At 35.3% G+C, this 18,948-nt stretch overlaps 1 protein-coding gene across 3 annotated transcripts in view; it reads right to left on the bottom strand.

The window, feature by feature from the left end:
- Positions 1-18,948, bottom strand: part of LOC109059203 (glutamate receptor ionotropic, kainate 2-like) — a 242,839-nt gene that overhangs the window by 52,583 nt on the left and 171,308 nt on the right. For all 3 annotated transcript variants that reach the window (XM_042755741.1, XM_042755742.1, XM_042755740.1), the window contains 2 exons: positions 13,848-14,054; positions 4,729-4,952 (listed from right to left, as the gene is read on the bottom strand). In XM_042755741.1, the coding sequence (XP_042611675.1) occupies positions 4,729-4,952; positions 13,848-14,054 (431 nt within the window). The remainder of the gene's footprint in view (positions 1-4,728; positions 4,953-13,847; positions 14,055-18,948) is intronic.

Here is an 18,948-nt window from a genome sequence, read left to right as displayed (position 1 = left end):
TAACCCTTAGAATTAAACTCTGGTGTATAACATCCAGCACCATTTGCTACAGATTTGAGCAATACCTTAAATCATACTACTTGCTGAGAGGAGGTGTGCTATTAATAATATAAACAACTGGATTTATGATTTTGGCCTAGTAGGTGATACAAAAAAATCCTAGGTTTTCTAGATCCTTGACTGACACTGAAGAAGGGACCTGAGCACTATCTAGGGACCTGTATCACACTGGCTCTTTTGACTTGGACCAATAAGCAACCTCCTAGAAAACACCCAGAACTTTCTGCACATCAACTCACTGACAAGCACTTAGAACACCTTAGCAACTACCCTGAACATATATTATTATAGTAGCAAAGGCATGCACTATGCATACCATAGGTATAGGTAACCTTATTAATTTTCTTAAATGCATGTTGTATGTAAAGTTTGGTAAATAAGTAAATAAGTAAATAAAAAGGTACAAAAGCTGTCACTGGAACAGGACCCTTTGAAAAGGTACATTTTTGTACCTTATATCCACCCCTAAAAGGTGCAGTTTAGCATCTAAATTTAGTACCTAAATTGTACATATTAGTATCCAAATACATATTAGTACCTTTTGAAAAGGTATCGCCGTTAAAAGTCAATTTAAACTAATCATTTAATGATTAAAACAAATATTTATTTATTTATTTATGTACATTTTTTGTTTTTTTTCAGTGGGACAACTGTGGCTAATGACAAACACACCAGAGAAAAAAATATCATAATATGTATTTAATAATCACTGTTACTATGTAATGTATTATAAATGTCAGTTATGATCATTTATGGTGTGTTTGTTTTATTTTTGTTGTCTTTGCAAACTTTCATCAAAATAGTGTGCTTTGCATCTGATACGGTTTTATAATATATTTTCAGACTTTATGAATCTCGCTTATTTTCCATATGACTCATCCATTGTGGTATGTAATGCCTACTTTCCAATCAATTTGCAATGGATAAAATCTGGTCCAAAATGGCATTTTCTCGCACTTGTTTCACTCATAAGTAAAACTGGTTGCAAACTTTAATCTGTAAATAAGATAAAATAAACATCTGCAAAATATATTTCTATTACTGTATATATTATGAAATAGTGAGATAAGCTTGCCTTTGATAAGAATATGGTTTTACACGTGCCAAATTCACTGTCAGATAACAGAAAAAAATGGGGATTTATTTAAAGCATTAGATTCAGAAGCAGCAGTTGAGTATTGCATCAGCTCAATGATTTACAGCATCAAGGCACAGGTAAAGATGAGAACCAGTAGCATAAGTAAGAGTAAATCATTTCCAATTGAGACTTCCTCAGCTGTTTCATCACCTGCTTTCACAGAAAAGAGAAAAAAAACTTTCTTAAGGAGAGGAAAACAACAGGAACAAAAACAACTGCTGATATGCATTACAGATTTTGAGAAGAGGATAAATATTTGACTTTCATACTGTGCCCAGAAGGAAGGTTTCTAAATACTGCATGGTGAGAGTAAGCCTTAGGAAACCCTCTACCAGTCCCCATTATGTCACCCTGTGATCTCTTTCTCTCTCGCTCTGTCTTTCGCTCTCGCACACAGACATGTTTGCTGCAATACTAGCTTTATAGTGAACATACAAAAACAGTTGCACATGCACACATAAAGAAATGTGTACAAAGAGACAAACACATAAACACAGTAATACTATTTTGTGTTAGGTCTTGTCTGCTGTGTGTTTCTGTTGAAGCATGCTGTTTATTTGTGGACTGGTAATTTGTGCTCTAGCTGAGAATTAGAAAGGTGAACACTTACCCAGCATTAATGTTAGTGCAGTTATAAGGTGAAAGGTGCATATTCTGAACCAACTTAGATGACAGTTGTAGCTTGTTATAAACTTGTGTGATCATATTGCCAGTAACATTTATAAAGCACAAGTGCATTAACCATAAAACTCTCGGGATAGACCAGCCGAATGCGGTCAACCCAGGAGTTTTAAGGTTAAAATAAGGCCTTTTCTTTGGATTTCTCCCCACCATGCTTCAAATGAAGACCAATGGAAAGTACCAATGCATATTCATCTGTCTCAAAATCCAATCAACAAGCGATTATCCATTTTTTGAGAATCTGTTACATTACATTACAATATGGAACAAAGGATCTTCATTTTATCTTGACCAGTGTAAGCCCACAGATTTGAATGTTACATGGGTGTTATTATTTAGAAATGGCTGTTACTTCAAAAAAAAAAAAATAATAATAATAATCTTATCTTGTATAAATTATACAAGAATCCATTTTAAAGCTATGAACATATATGAAAAGGTCCATTCTGCTCTTTTAGAGTACTTTCCTTTACACAGTTCTGCTAACTGCACCTTGCAGCTATATTTTAGTTTGTCTTTACAAACTGAGTTACAAGTCAAAATTGTTTTCTAATTGACATATTAATATGCACTTAACCCAGACATTTTTACTTTAAAGGACAATTAGTCTGTAATGAAGTGTGATTTCCATAAATTAAGTCCTAAAATTACTTTATTTTGTAACTAAATTTTACCTAATTTAAACAGTTAAGCGATAAATGGTATTTACTACAGTATCTGGGGTTTAATTCTCCAAAACAGGAGCATGTCATACAAACAACAATTTAGATGTTCACTGCTCCACAAAGATTTCTAAGTTGTTAGTGTCTTCAACCAACTGTAAAAAAATAAATAAAAAATGATTCTATCAATTTTGGAAAATGTGAATATACATTTTTGTAGCATTACATGTCATAGAATCTCAGTTTCCAAAGGAAATATGAAGCAGGATGTGGAAAGACCCAATCAGAGAGAGAAAAAAAGTATACAAAATAGACACAGTAGGGACAGCGAAGGATGGGGGAGGTTGCGTTTCACACCCGAAAAAATATCACTCACACACACACACACACACACACTTGAACACTCCCACATACCTATTTTCTGTCTTTCACACACACATACTGTCTTGAAACTGTAATTGTGTATCTTTGCTTTTATGGTTTGTGCTATTGTGCATTATCTGACGTGAGGCACATACTGTAGCTCCTCTGTGTCAAGTCAGGAAGACCAAAGCAACCTTTACAGTTCCTCTCTCATGTGTTTACTGCATGTGTGTGTGTGTGTGTGTGTGTGTGTGTGTGTGTGTGTGTGTGTGTGTGTGTGTGTGTGCTTCTCTCTCTCTCTCTCTCTCTCTCTCTCTCTCTCTCTTAACTCTTAGTTATCTGCTGTTCACACCTGCAAGTATTTCATATTTCTAATTTCCCCAGGAAACGACTAAGCTGAACCTCATGACGTTTCATCATGTAAATATTCTCAAATGAATAGTTAACCTAAGTCAGGGGTCTCCAAACCTGATCCTACAGGGCCACTGTCCTGCAGAATTTAGCTCCAACACTAATTAAACACACCTGAAGCAGATGGTCAAGGTCTTCAGACTCATTAGAAACTTCCAGCCAAGTATGTTGGAGCTGGTTGGAGCTAAACTCTGAGCATTGGCCCTCCAGAAGCAGGACTGGACACCCTTGACCCAAGTAATAATTTACAACTTTGTTCATTTTGGTCCAACACCATAAAACTGAACTTTGAAGAATATCCAGAGCCGTTTTTTTCCAAATAAAAGGAATAGATCTTGGGACTGACAAGCTCCAAAATGATAAAAAAGCACCAAACGTGTATCATAGTCCATACGACTTGTGCTCTATATTCAACCCAGGCTCATTGGAAATACATACTTGTGGCGACGTTTCGGGAACACAGAAATTTAGCACTATACAGCATGTATCACAGCAGTTTCAATGTGAAATGTCCAGTGAGTGGCGCTAAAATGCATGTTCAATGCATGACCTTGGCAAAAAAAAAATTTGTTGGTACAGACATGCCGCAATTTTATTACATTGCTTTAGGAACATATTGCGGCAGTTCAGAATTCGAATGTCCTGTAAGTGTTGCTAAAAGGTTAGTGCTCTATTGTGTTGGAAAATAAAAAACCCTACACCAAACCCAACCCTTAACTGACCTAATAGTGTTAACGAAAGCAAAAGTAATATTAAACCCATTCGCTGATGCAACCGTGCTATTTTAACTTCCTTCCACGTGGGTTTGAGCTGTTTTGTCGAACTGTACAGTAGTTTCATAGGATTCGTACCAAAGTGCTACACCTCACACCGTACCACGCTGTATCACTACCAAGCAAACTGCGTTAGAAAACCCATACATATGAAGCTGTATAGGTGACACTAACATTCAAAAGTATCAGTTTTAAAATCAGCATGATATTGTGCAAGCAACTGTGCAAAAATTAGGCTTTCTTTGTTGAAACTCTGTTTGTGTGAAAAAGGAATAAAAGTTGTCAGAGTTTTACCTCCTTAGTGTTCATTTCAACTGGAAACTGCAGCAATTTGTATGTATAGATTTTTTTCAGAAGACATAGCATATTGTTCATGGGTCGCATTTACTTCTTTTATGGTGCTTTTAATCATTTTGAATCTTGAGAGTCCCATTTGCTTTGACATTTTGACCTCATGTGTTCCATGGAAAAAGTCATACAGATCTGGGACAATATGAGGGTGAGTAAACAATGTCAGAATTTAGATTTTTGGGAGAACCGTTCCTTTAAGGCCAGAGTGAACTGCTTCAGTTAGCAAAACATGTTAATGAGACGAGGTTATGACATGGGGTTATGTCTACATATGTGACTGGTATGTTACCTGGCTATGACAAACAGCACACAACTGACACCCAAGTAAGCGAGCAGAATATACATCCAGATGTCGGGGGACAGGGGGTTGAGAAAGGAGAACACCCCCGGGTTGGTGCCATTGGGTTTGCGGTACAGTATACTTATCCCCAGCGTCATGAAGGGTTTGGAAAAGTCGATGACCTTCTCCCGCACGTACGTAATGGCCAGGGGTGCCACTGCAAGATCAGCTTTCTGCCAACAAATAACGCACAGGGAAAAGAGCGATAGGCTGTAAATCAGAGTGAGCAGAAGCATTTAGAGGAAATCAAATTAAGAAAACAGGGCTTTTACACATCACACACTCTGCCCCACAGCGTTTAAGAGGAAATTTAAAGCCCTCTCGTGGACTCGCGCTCTCTCTCTTGATTTACCTGCTACTGTTTCAGCACTTACTAAAGCCTTTCATGATTTACTGGGTCTAAGGGACCGGAGGAGCGCTGAACCGAATCCACTCTCTCAGCTACCCAACTAGACTAAAATATGAAAATAGCAGTTATAAAAAAGGGAAAATGAAGGGGGTTTAAGGTTTTACACAAGTCCGCCGCTGTTGGCTCTCTGTCAAAATCAGAATAACCTTCGTCTCTTAGCATATGTTTTCAGAGCCAGTTTGACTAACTTTTAGTCCACATGAACATTTATATAAATTAAATTTAAATTATATAACTTTCCACTGAGTTTGATATGTTGCATTTTTGGTCATTTTTGTTACTGTAAATAAAAATGTCTTAAAATACATACCATTTCCCAACAATTAATGAAAATAATTAGAAGGTTGACAGAATGGGACTCATTTGCGTATTCTGCTCATTTCATTAAAGAGGCCCAATGTTTGGAAATTGTTATGACCATCAAACCCAATCTCATGAAAAAAAAATATATATATAATTATATAATTTTACATGGACAAATTATCAGTGTACTTCACTTTTACACTTTCATTTGTACGAAAATGTCACTATTTTGCGTTTTGATAAATTAGTGGTGAATTTGTTTTTGACGATTTGGTGGAGAATTTATAGGAAAAATTCCCTTGTTTTACATTTTGATGAATTGGTGATGAATTTGTTCAATTTTATTTGTACAAAAACATCACAATTTTAAGTTTTGACAAATTGGTAGTGATTTCCCAGTTTCATTCGTACAAAACAAACTTTAGAAGAAAAAAAAAAAAAGTCTAACTGTCATTGGGGCGTAGGGAGACTTTTTGAAAACACACAAAGGAAATGTACTAATTCGCCAAAATGTAAAATTGTTATAAATTATTGTGACGACCATCTCCTTACCAATATCTCATTAGTTTCTCATTTAGTTTTTAGGCTTAAGGATTGTCAAATAATGCATATAATTATGTAATCAGATTACTTCCTGGAAAAAGAAGAAGAAAAAAATGTTTTGGATAAGTAATGTGCCTTTTTAAAATAACATTTGTTTACTAATAATATGCAGGCACACCAAACTAGATCAATCCTATTGTAATCAACAAAGGTGTCTATACTTAAAGTGATGCATTATCTATATAGTCATTGAGACACTACAAACTGGGGGGGGGGGGGGTGGATAATAATAATAATATTAAACATCATAATAAATAAATATAAATAAAATCTGCAAGCCAAGCATTTTAAGGAATAATATGCACTCTCCCAATGCAAATAATGTGGCACAAGGTAGGCTCTATTATTATACCGATCATTTTAGCCTAAACAAATTGCGGTCTGCATAGAGTGTTCCAGATCAGTCACTTATGAGGTTCCATTTCTATTGGCTGCTACCTCGGAAGGCAGATAATGACGCTCTAGGCAACCGCCTTGTTTACTTATGCTTAGAAATGGCCCTGCCTACACAAACGCTACTCAACATGCCCTCAAATATATATATTTTTTTTTTGGCCTGCGTGATGTTGTCATCGCTGTGACAACCGCAGCTGCAATAATCAAAACCATGTCATCTTAGCATATCAGTAAGGAGTGTGACTGTATATACCATGTGAGGGCTGACATATATCAGCTGTTAGAGATTCTGCTGTGCTGCTTATCCCACTGTATATTCTCAGGAAAGGAAGAAAAAAAAAAAAAAAACTTTGTTCTGCTTGTAGTGCAGGCAGTTTACGGGAGGAATTCAGATGTGTTTCTTCACTCGTGTCCATTGTAAACAGATGTGAAGTAACAATGCAGTTTTTCACAGGTGTTCGTACTGTATATACAGTCTATTACTGTTCGAACATTTGGGGTCAGTAAGATTCTTGGTAACACTTAATTTTAAGAACCAATTATCAAAACTAACTATTTGCTTATTAACATGCATATTACTAGCATAATAGCTGTTTATTAATACTTATAAAGCACATATTAATGTTCTTATTCTGCATGACCATATTTTAGATCTCTTAATCCTACCCCATACCTAAACTTAACAACTATCTTACATAACTATTAATTGTCAGCCCTGTGTCTTGTGTTTTCCTCCCCCACATGCTCCATGTTCATTTTAGGCCCATATTTTTATTCCTTCCTGTTCCTGTCCTTATTATGTAATTTGTTTACAGGTGTTCCCAATTTCGTTCTATTGATCCCAGGTGTGTCCCATTAGTTCCCTCATTACTTAAGCCCTGTGTTGTTTCCAGTCTAGCGTCCGGTATTGAACGTCGATGTTGTGTTTCCTATGTGTCTCTACCTGCCTTGAGTTACCCCGTGTTGGATGATTAAAGACTGTTTACTTTGAGTTCAGCCCACATCTCCTTGCTTTTCGTTTTGCCAAAGAAGGCAATTGTGACATTAATAAGCAGCAAATTAGAAGTTTGAGGCAAAAATCCTAGTTAATAGTTATTTAATACTGATAACTGGTCAACAAACTAAAGTGTGCCAATATTATTTATTTCTTTATTTGTTTGTTTGTTTTTTATTTGTTCATCAAGGCTATATTTATTTGACAAAAAATACATTAAAAGAGTAATATTCTGAAATCCTGCTGATAAAAACATCGACAGCCAATAAAAATCCATCTTGTTTTAAATAGCTCGAGTGTTCAAAGAAGTAGATGACAAAACTGCAGTGTGTGTGTATAATAAACAGAAAGTTATTATGGTTGGTGTGAACGCTAATATAGTTATCATTATAGTCATCTTTATAGTTATTGATCTTGATGTAAATGGGCAATTATTCCAGTCTTTAGTGTCATGTGATCCTTCAGAAATCATTTTAACATGCTGACGGTGCTTATTATTGTTATTGTTAATATATATATATATATATATATATATATATATATATAAATATATATATATAAAACCATGAAGCTTTTTTTAACAGTAATGTATACATTATAAAACAGTTTCAAATGTGGCTTGTATTGTAAATTTATAACTTGAGAATTTTGCATTGAACTCAACAGTGAAGTTGTTTTTACACGGATCCCAGACTTATCATTCATTCATATTATGAATAATTGTATCGTTCTGATTTGTGTCTCAAACTCCAAATAAAACAGAAAGTAATCAAATGACAAAGTATCTACAGGGCTAAGGAGTCCTGGTCTACAATCTACAGTCTCTTTTAAATCCTGCATAATAGTTTGGAGCCCTCAAACTTATCTTTAAAGGCATATGTCTTAACATTTGAATTACACATTTTCAAGACTAGCGCTGAGTATTCATAGTTTGACTACAGTATGCCTGTAAATCAGAGATTATACCCTGTAAAATTCCAACACAGTAAGCCCGTTACTCCTCCTCCAGAACTTATGGAGGGTCTGCTGTCGAAACGCTGACACTGGCTAAGATGGCTGTGCCCCTAAAACTGACATTTAGTTCAATTTCACTACTTTTACTGTTAGAATTGGTATAATTTCATTCAAAATAAAGGCTTCCATCTAGAATTATTGGATGGCTATAATTATTCCCAGAGGGGGCAAATTAATGCCAGAAGTGAGCAGATGTTGCCTCGCTACCTTCCTTTTTTTCTTCTAAAGTCCTTTGACAAGATATTTTTATCTCTAGCACATCAATGTACTGGCAAACCGCAAACTCCAGACTGCTCTGAAAGCTTGTCAAGGCCAATTACAGTCTGTCCTGCTCCCGTCTTGTGGGGGGGGTGGGGGGTGGGGGGTTGCTGGGGAATGTTACGACATCACACACACACACTTTCACACCAGACAATCCGACCATGACCAATTGAGGAGCAGTGACTAAGAGATATGTCTGATGTATTGGTTGGCACAATGGATACTGCTGTTGAATATGAGGTGTGCAGCACTTTTCTCAGCAATGTGTTTATTCCTATATTAGTCTTTGTGGAGTCTAATGAGGGTGTCGAAGGGCAGTGTATGTGTGTTTGTGAAAGTGTGTGTGCTTAATAAGCTCTATGGGGGAAAAAACTAATGCCAGATTTTTCACTTTGTGTCCTCTCGGTAGTATGTGCTGGAGTTTTATTTTAATGCATTTCATAGCATCTGCTGTGCACACACACACACACACACACACACACACACACACACTGTACTCTTATTTTCATATGTTTCCTCTCTACTCTATAAGCATCTATTTTAATTGTATAATCTTGACAAGTCCCTACTGCAGCAGGGTGGGAATACGTCAGGATTGTGCACCATCCTGAATTGAATTAGGAATGCCTTATAAATTATACTACAATTTCCTAATAATCTAATTTAATTTGAATTGAGGCAACAAACAGGAGGCAAAATTCAAATTTTAGTTTGTAGATAATTCAAAGAAATGTATATAACCGCTGTATATATATATATATATTTAATAATACAATTTTATTTTATTTTTCAGTATCAATTAATATGATAAACATTATTATACACACAAACATAAAGGATCTATTCAGAAAAAAACTGTGAAACTGTGAAAAGCCAATTATATAAATTTATACAAAAGTAAAAAAAAAAAAAAAATAATAATAATATTTTTATATTTATTTGTTTTAAAAAAAAATACTTTTATTCAGCAAGGACACATTCATCAGTTTCCACAAAAATATTACATGGCACACTTGATTTCAACGTTTATAATTACAATGGAGATCAAAATTAGATAACAATTTCCTACATTTCAAGGTCACAGTCCCATTTGAAGTTATCCTAACAGGAGTAGAAGGGCCGTTTTTAAGCATATTTCATAAATTAATGTATTCTGAAGGACAACATTACCCTTAAATGAGATATTTGAGAAAGAAAAAAAAAAAACTCTTACAGATACTTCCAAGTTGTTGGTGTTAATCTGGCACCTGTTGCTAATTTCCTTAATTATATAACAAACCCTATTTAAATGGCAGCATTCCTCTAATTTTCACTGAGATTGTAAGACAGCAGGTCGCTCTAAGGTGACTGAACCCCTGCGACAGGAGGTTGTCCAGATGAAGGCCAAAGGGATGACGCTTTCAGCCACTGTAAGAGAAGCTGGTCATTCCAAATCTGTGGTTTCTAGAATATTGCAGCTTTACAATGATGCTAATTCATTCAAGTCCCCCAAAAAGTCTGGTCGTTCACGTAAGACAAATGCATGAGAAGACAGGATAATGCAGAGACACTCAATGGAGAATAGGTTCAACACTGCAGCTGGAATTGCTCGCCAGTTCAGTGCTGAACGATGCTTGGATCTGTCTTGGCATGTTTCAAGAAGTCAGACTGAAAATGCGTTCTGCAGTGACCAAGCCTCTCATCAGCAGAAACAATCAAAAGGCTAGACAAACCTTTGCTGAGGAGCACGTTTTGTCGAGAGAGGAGAATTGGTCCAAAGTTCACTTTAGTGATGAGAGCCAGTTTAATTTATTTGGGTCCCTTGGCAATTTTTTTTTTTTTATTTTTTGCCATCAAACTGGGGAAAGACTGAACCCAGAGTGCGTAAAGAAGTCAGTAAAAGATGGAGGAAGAAGTCTCATGCTTTAGGGGATGTTTTGTGCAGCAGGAGTTGGGCCTCTTTTACAGCTACATGGCAGGTGAATGCAAATGTTTATCAGAACCTCCTTCAGCAACATGCAGTTCCTTCCCTGCAAGCATTTCCCAGTCAGCCTGCAATTTTCAAGCAAGACAATGTTCCTGTCACACTGCAAAATGGGTAAAGCAGTTCCCTGAACACTGAAATAATAAAGTGTCTGGCCCAGAGTCCTGAAGCCAGATTCACAAAAATCTTCTTAAGAAATAACTTAAGAAATTTCTTACAGGGGTCATATGATGCGATTTCAAGTTTTCCTGTTCAAGTTTTCTCTTTGGAGTGTTACAAGCTGTACGTGCATGGATAAGATCCCTAAAGTTGCAAAGACTAAAGTCTCAAACGCAAAGAGATATTCTTTATAAAAGTTAAGACTCGTCCACGCCCTCCGAAAACACCTCATTTAAACACGCCCCCAAATGTCTACGTCACTGTGTGGGAAGATTTGCATAACACCGCCCAAATTTTCACGCAAAGAAAAAAGGTGTAACTTTGATTCTCACTGTAGTATTGTTGCTGCCACCGCCATGTCCTGGAGATGCTGAGTGTTTCGTTTTGGGAAAGCGAAACTAATTTGTTTGGCTTTCCAAAAGAGGGCACAACTAGAAATTTGATGATTAAAGATTAAAATTTGATGATTAAAGTTGTATTTACAACACTGTTCCAGGACCCTTCAACCCAAATATTCAGATGTGTGCAGTGCATTTTATGGAGGACTGTTTTCTGAACCTGGGAAAGGAGCCTACAATGCCGTCTTCACACAAAGGCTGTTTCTATAAAGGGGGGCAGTTCCAACTTTGCAAGGACAGTCTGGCTCTTCTGACTCACAGCCTGTAAGTACGTTTTCATATAAAAAGAATTTGCCACTGACAATTCAAATGCGAGTTTTGAGCAGTGTAGAGTAGCACTGTTGTTTGTTGTTTTTCTAATCACAACATTAATTTTTTTTTTGTTTACGCTACGCGATATGCAACACAACATGTAAAAAGACAGTATAAGTTATTATAATCAGTAATTATGTGCCCACTGGATGTAACAAATGTCTTGTTTGTTATGTGTTTCATTGGTTTTGTGTCATCGCATCACAATATGGTAAGGGGCGTAACATTTCCATCACATGCTTGAGGCAATCGGCCAATCACAATGCACTGGATAGCTGGCCAATCAGCGTACACCTCACTTTTCAGACTGATGAGCTTTGTAAAAATCGATGCGTTTCAGAAAGGCGGGGCATAGAGGAGCAACAATAATGTACATTATGTGGAAAAAAATGTGTTTTTGAACCTTAAACTGTATAAACACATTGCATTACACCAAATACGCAAAATAATGTTCTTTTTAGCAACATCATATGACCCCTTTAAGATAAAATCCAAGAAGTTTGTCAGAATGTTCCTGAGTACAATTCTTGAAAATTTCTTAAGATGTTCTCAAATATGTTCTTAAGAACATTTTTTTTTAAAGAAAATTAAAGTCTTTACGTGACTGAAAACATAGTGTTTCTAGCCAAAGACTCACTGTTAAACTAAAATAAAAAGAAAATCATTGAAAAAATTATGAATTATGTTGTGTTTATACTAAAATTAAAAATGAGCTTTATATATATGACTTGTTTTTGCAGAGTATTTCTGAATTTTGAATTCAGCAAAGAGTCTCATCACATAAGCTAATCATGACTGACCATTGTTTACATTATCAGTCATCGGTGTCACTTTAGAAAACTTTTGCACATCCCTATTAATATTCCTACTATGTATTATATGTAGTAAGTGTTGTTGTAATGCTTAAATATAACGATGAATTTGAAATAACCCAGTAAATCCACTAAATCATTCTTACCATTTGGGATTTAAGACAAGTCTGAGGCTATCCTAACTTAACTTTATCCTAAGTTATTTGCAATGATTTTTAAGAAGATTCTTTTTTAGAATTCCAAAGAACAAGAAAAAAGATAAGAATATGCTTTAGAAGAATTTTGGAAATATAAAATACTCTTAACTTTTTTTCTTAAGTTAGAAAATAAGATAAAGCCAGTTAAGTAGAAATTTCTTCTAAAGAATGTTTCGTGAATCTGGCCCCTGATCTAAACCTGATTGAAAATCTCTGGAAAATCCCTGGCGACAAAGTTAGAGCTAAAAACCATTTACAGTCACAAAATTATGGAAGAGACTGGAAGAAGAGTGGACCAAGATCACACCAGTGCAGTCTGAGAAACTAGTGATGTCCTGTGGCCGCAGATGTGCTGAAGTCATTCAAAGCAGGGGTCTCTACACTTCCTACTATTTTTTTTCACAGCTGTAAACCTCCAAAATTGTAGTTGTAATCTTGTTTCGTGCTACAGTGGTTACTGTTCTCTAATTTTTATCACTGTGTTTTCCACAAAATGAAGGTTTTTGTTGAAATGCTTCATTATTTTGTCAAACATGTTAGTGGATTAGTGGTATACCAATATTCCTTCAAATTCTGAGCGATGAAGATTAAAAAAATTTCAGAAAAAAAAAAAAGTATTTATAGATTGTTCTCAAATTTTGATCTCCACTGTAATTGTTTGTATTATTATTAATATTATTATTATTGAGCAGAAAATAATCATTCATTAGAATGATTTCTGAAGGATCGCGTGATATATTCAAATAGAAAACAGTTCATTTAAATTTTAATATTTCAGAATATTAGTGTTGAGCATATAATTGTGTTAAATATGTTAGAAGATAATAATTTTGCACTAAATTTGATTCACATTTTGTGTTGCTGTATGAAAGAAATCAAGTTTGATTTAATTGTTTTGACATTTATTGAGAAAGAAATCAGTCTAGTCAGATGAGGGAAACATATCAGGTAATACATGGACATAATAAGTCAAAATTAATGATTATTATTTGTCACAAAGATTTTGTGGGATGATGTTGGATTTCTTTGTATTGCTATTCAATAAATTCCTCTTCCAGTTTTTCAAATTTAAATTCCAATTCAACATCTTTGGGGGACAGGTAGTGTCCATGTCTATGTATATTCGCATTGATGATTTGAAAGGGAAGCAATTTTGCTCAACCTTGCAGGGTTTTATGGAATGATGAGTGGAAAAGAGCCAACCTGAGTGCAATGAAAACAGTATTGGATTGTGGAGTCGGACTCACATGGTCAATCAGTTCTCGGATCATGCCATTCCACTGGCCCGTGCTCTCTTCCTGCGCTCCATACTTGCCATCCTCCACCAGTCGTATTTCATAGGTGAAGCCCAGGATGGCAGCCAGCTCTCGCAGCAGGTCGATGCAGTAGCCCTCGAAGCGATCGTTACCGTATAGCGGCTTATCTGACTTCTTAAACATCACATAAGGCTCTTCCTGTGGAGAGAGAAGACATGTGCTCTGATTGTCAGGAATATGTCTGATATACACCTGATAGGGCTTGCTCACCCAAAGAGATGTGCAGCCACAGTGAGTGAAAAACTGTGTCATGCAGCTCAATTTATGGCTGATAATATAATATAATATAATATAATATAATATAATATAATATAATATAATATAATTTGCATAAATAACATTTTATTATTATTTAAAAAAATATATATAAAAGGGTATTTTTGTCAATGCAGTGAATCGCAATGGGGCCCAATGGTGGGACACTGACACGTTTCGAGTACGTTTCAGACTTGGAATAACGCGAGGGTGAATAAATCATAGCGATTTTCATATCTTTGAATTTCTTTGACATGGTGTTAACTATAGTGATGCATGAGCAACAAATCAGCAATATGAGACAGCTGATCTTGGCAATAAGAATGCACATATCTGGTTTAGATTACAGGAAGCTGGTGTGAACTGATCCTTCTATACCAGTGAGACTATTCAGGAAAATGTGTTGTGCCAGGGGAGCTGCAGCAGAGAGCGATAAGCGCTTTCCTGCCCCCACGCTGCTTTACCGCCCGCATATTCACAGTCCTAATGAACCAATGAGAGGCAGCCTGTTCACAGCAGGAGCCCTGCATAGAAACAAGAGTTCTTTTCATGCATCAATGCACTATGTATAAACTATTTTTGACTTTTTCCCCTTTAAATTCTCTGACATTTGAAAACATTGTCAGTTAAGCCACCTTAAGACCTGTCCACAACAAGCAAAACAAATTGCACAAAGCATGTTGGTCATTCAGCTTTATTCACCTTAAATATAAATAACCCATTTAACACATTCATTCAATATAAAATATAAAACTCATCCGATAATACAGAAATTGCCTGTTTTAGTGCAGGCAAAAACATTTAGTGCATTTAAAAAAATAAAAATAAAATAATAATAATAATAATTAAATAAAATAAAATAAAGAATTTTGTGTTTGTTTGTTTTTTTTGTTTTGTTTTCTTTTTCAGTCACGTTTAAGTGACATCAAGGCAATTTCATGTTAACGCAGAGTTTGCAAAATATTTGTGTTAGATTATTATATTAGAATATTTTCTCTTTATCATTTTTTTTAATTGAATTTAATAAAATATGACATTTAAATATGCTAGACCTACTGGATGATATGCACAATCTCTTGCATTGCCATTAGATTCTATTGTGTTATTGCTGTGAACAGGTTTACAGGAATGCACTGTTTTATTTTCAGCTGACAAAGGTTAATAGATCTGTTGTCATTGTTGCTTTCATTGTAGTTGTATTATAGTGCTTTTATAAATAATAATTAGTGGTGTTTAATAAAGCAAGCATCATTTCTCATACTCATTTCTCAAAATCCATAACATTAAGTTTACATTTAACTCACCTCAACACCCTCAAAAAACAAACAAACAAACAAACAAAAAAAAACCTGTCACTAGAGAAGTACCTTTTTAATATGTACACTTTAATACAATTTGGGTACTAATATGTACCTTTAAAGTACCAATATGCACCCTTTAGGTACAATGGTAATGCCCCAATGACAGCTTTTGTACCTATTTTTCTAAGAGTGAATCTTCCAGCATAGTAATACAACGAAAGAGGGACTTAATCCATATCTAAAGATCAAAATATCATAGAGACTTGGGTTGGGCTCTTTTGAAATGGACTACAGTATTTAAGTAACCACTTTGTAACCACCCAGAACACCTTAGCGACTGCATATAAATGCAGAACACCTATCCTTGCAACACAGTGGAAGCCCTTAGCAACCGCATAATAATGTCCTGGCAATCACCATGGCAAGTCTCTATAGGAATGCAGCAGTCACAATTTCTTTTGTGAAATGTAAAATCTAGTTTCATGTTTCATCATGAATTTTTCTTTGTCTAAATTGCTCATGGTGCATGAGGTTTTGGCCAGAGCTCTAAATCAAAACAGAGCCAATAAGAGCTTTTACGTAAGAGCTCTGAAATGTAAGCGGACTGGCAGACAGGGAACCTGTGTTGCTTCCAGCTCAGTCAGAGCCACCTTTAGTTTATGAACACTGACTGCAAGCTCCTTCAGGCCTCTAGTGTTCAGATCAGATTTTCATTGGCCGGAAGCTCTGTCAAATAACCCTTCTTTGTGCTTGAGCGTTGTTTGTGCATGTGTGTATTTCCATGGAAACAGTGCTGAAGTTGCTCACAGAGAGGGATAATATGTCATAACTGTCTGAGCTTTTTAATCACATGTAGCACTTGAATACTCAGCGAGCGCTGCTGCTTTCTTTTCCATTTGGCTTTTGTTTGTGAATGGTTTTACATTCAGCTGGGTTTCATTTAGAGTGCTGAACTTAAACATCTGCAAGATCCACCAGCCTGCACAGACAACATATCATTCAGAAGAGTGGAAGTTTGCTTGCAAATGGGTTTTTAATTAGTTAGATGATTTTACAATTCTGTTTGGCCAATTTTAAAATGCATTCCTTAGTATTGTCTTTTTCTAATACTTGTTCTCTATTATTCAACCAAAATGTATTTTTGTGATGAAAGACAGGGAGTGAGATAGTGTATACTTTAAAACTTGTCTCTGTGTGTATACACAAGTTTGCGCCAAAAAGAAAGCAGATCATTCAAGTTCAGAATCCTGCAGTGGCTGATGGATAGGACAGCTACTCACAACTCTGAAAAAGATGCATCTTAATATCTGAAAATGCATCGGAATGCTTTGAAGTACTCGTGAAACATTTCATGGAAAAATAGCAGGAGATACATTACATTTTCTCAAGTGCCAGAGGCCTTTGATTAATGTTCCTGAAAACCTGCTATTTCTGCATTACAAACCGCCCTTGATCAACAATATGAATTTGAAGATGTCTGCACTTTGCAGCGCTAACTTCAACAGCACTCCTAAAACACTTCAAAAGTTTGTTAAGTCATCAAAAAGTAACTTCTTCATGAGATCTATTTCATATTGAATACATTTTGGTTAAATCTCTTACAAAACCTGTCAAGATGTAGGGATCGTATTGCAGCCTACAATCAGAAAGACAAATATAAGATAATATATTTTTCCTAAGGAAACAAAGCCCCTTTGAAAACCATTAAGATGTTTTGCACCGCTACTTTTTTTTTTTTTTTTTTTTTGATGTGATAATAGTGGAAATCAGCCAATCTTATCAGAACTGCTGATTTTCAGATAGTGGTTTGGCAGTTTTGTGTGCAGTCTGCATCAGGTGGCCAGTGAACATACTGTAGGCTTCTGAGGAATACTTTACTCGCACATCACACATAACAATACAGTTTCATTTTTCTTATTTCTTATCTTCCGAGATGTTTTGTTTTCCAGGTCCGTGATTAATAGCAGAATGTTTTCAGCATCACAATTTCAACCAGCAATCTGGGTTGGTTCAGGAAAAGTGAGTTCAGGAAACAGCAGCCCAATGTGGTGTGTGGCTTTCCAACCGGATTCAATTGCCTTCACTTCCAGATATTACTAAGTGTAACAGCTTCACAACAGATTGATAAAACTGTGGTTCATTTATTATTATATATATATATATATATATTATATATATATATATATATATATATATATATATATATATATATATATATATATATATTATTTTTTTTAAAAGGTACCAATGAACCAGTATCATTTCCAAGAGTCAGAATATTCCCACTAAAGGTACCAATGAACCAGTATCATTTCCAAGAGTCAGAATATTCCCACTTTTAATTAGATGGCTAGTAATGGAAGGTGACTTAGCCTTTAGGGGCTGTTTCTCTCCCATCTGCTGAATGGATTACTGGTTTAATTAGAGTTTTTATTCTCTCAGTTGCTCTTTTATGAGTTTAGATGCAATATTTCCTGAAGAAGATGTGGTATAAATTGTCTGTGGCAGTTTGGATGCTTCTTAGACAGAATTCTAACACAATTACATTTACATTATATTTGCATTATATTTATGCATTTAGTTGACACTTTTAACCAAAAGCAACTTACGATAGAAGAAGCATCAATTCATAAAGAGAGCCAACAATATTAGTAAATTGTAAGTTGTATCGTAAGTTGATTTATTGACTAAATTAAAAAAATGACATAAAATATGACACATACATAACATTAGGAAAAATGGCCTTTTCTTTTTTTTTCCAGAAATCTGAGGGCAAACCTGCAGCATGTTTGCTCACAACCTATTAATAACAATTTCCTTTCTGCAACAGCACAATGACGGCTTCAGAGGCAAACCTGAGGGCATTAAACTTTCATGTAAGGACTGACATTCACCGCTCAGCATTCACCCCTCCTAGCAGTCTCCTCTCACACTTTCTCTCCTTTCATTTATGACAGCTTTGATCCTTGGCCGCCTGACTCAGGCAACTAGCATTTGTAGCATTTAATGCATTCTGATCGGCCACTGAAAGTGAATGATAATGCTCATGCTACACTAAGTCTAAGTAAAATAGTTTTGCAAGGTTCATGCAGGATTGTTATCATTAACTAAAACTAAAATAATTAAAATAAATATTACATAAAACAATAATAATAATAAGGCTGCAGTGTTGGGCAAGTTACTCTGAAAATGTAATCAAATTACTCATTACTCCTTTTAAAAGTAATCACGTTACTGTTCTGATTACTTTATTTCAAAAGTAATTAGTAATTCCTTGCATTACTAGTTACATTACTGTAAGAATTGTTGTAGCTTTTTTTTCTTTTAAAGAGGGGAATCGAATCTAAAGATTCAAATTGATTTAATTGAGCTGATTCCCAATTTAATTAGTTTATACTTGATCAACGGTTCGTCCAGCGAAGGTTAAAATCAGTATATCTTAAACAGTTCTGTTTATACTACTTCGTGGCCAACGA

This window comes from Cyprinus carpio, unplaced genomic scaffold (assembly GCF_018340385.1).
Source record: "Cyprinus carpio isolate SPL01 unplaced genomic scaffold, ASM1834038v1 S000006746, whole genome shotgun sequence".
In the NCBI taxonomy this organism is placed as follows: Eukaryota; Metazoa; Chordata; class Actinopteri; order Cypriniformes; family Cyprinidae; genus Cyprinus; species Cyprinus carpio.
This window is presented reverse-complemented; position numbering and strand designations above follow the sequence as displayed.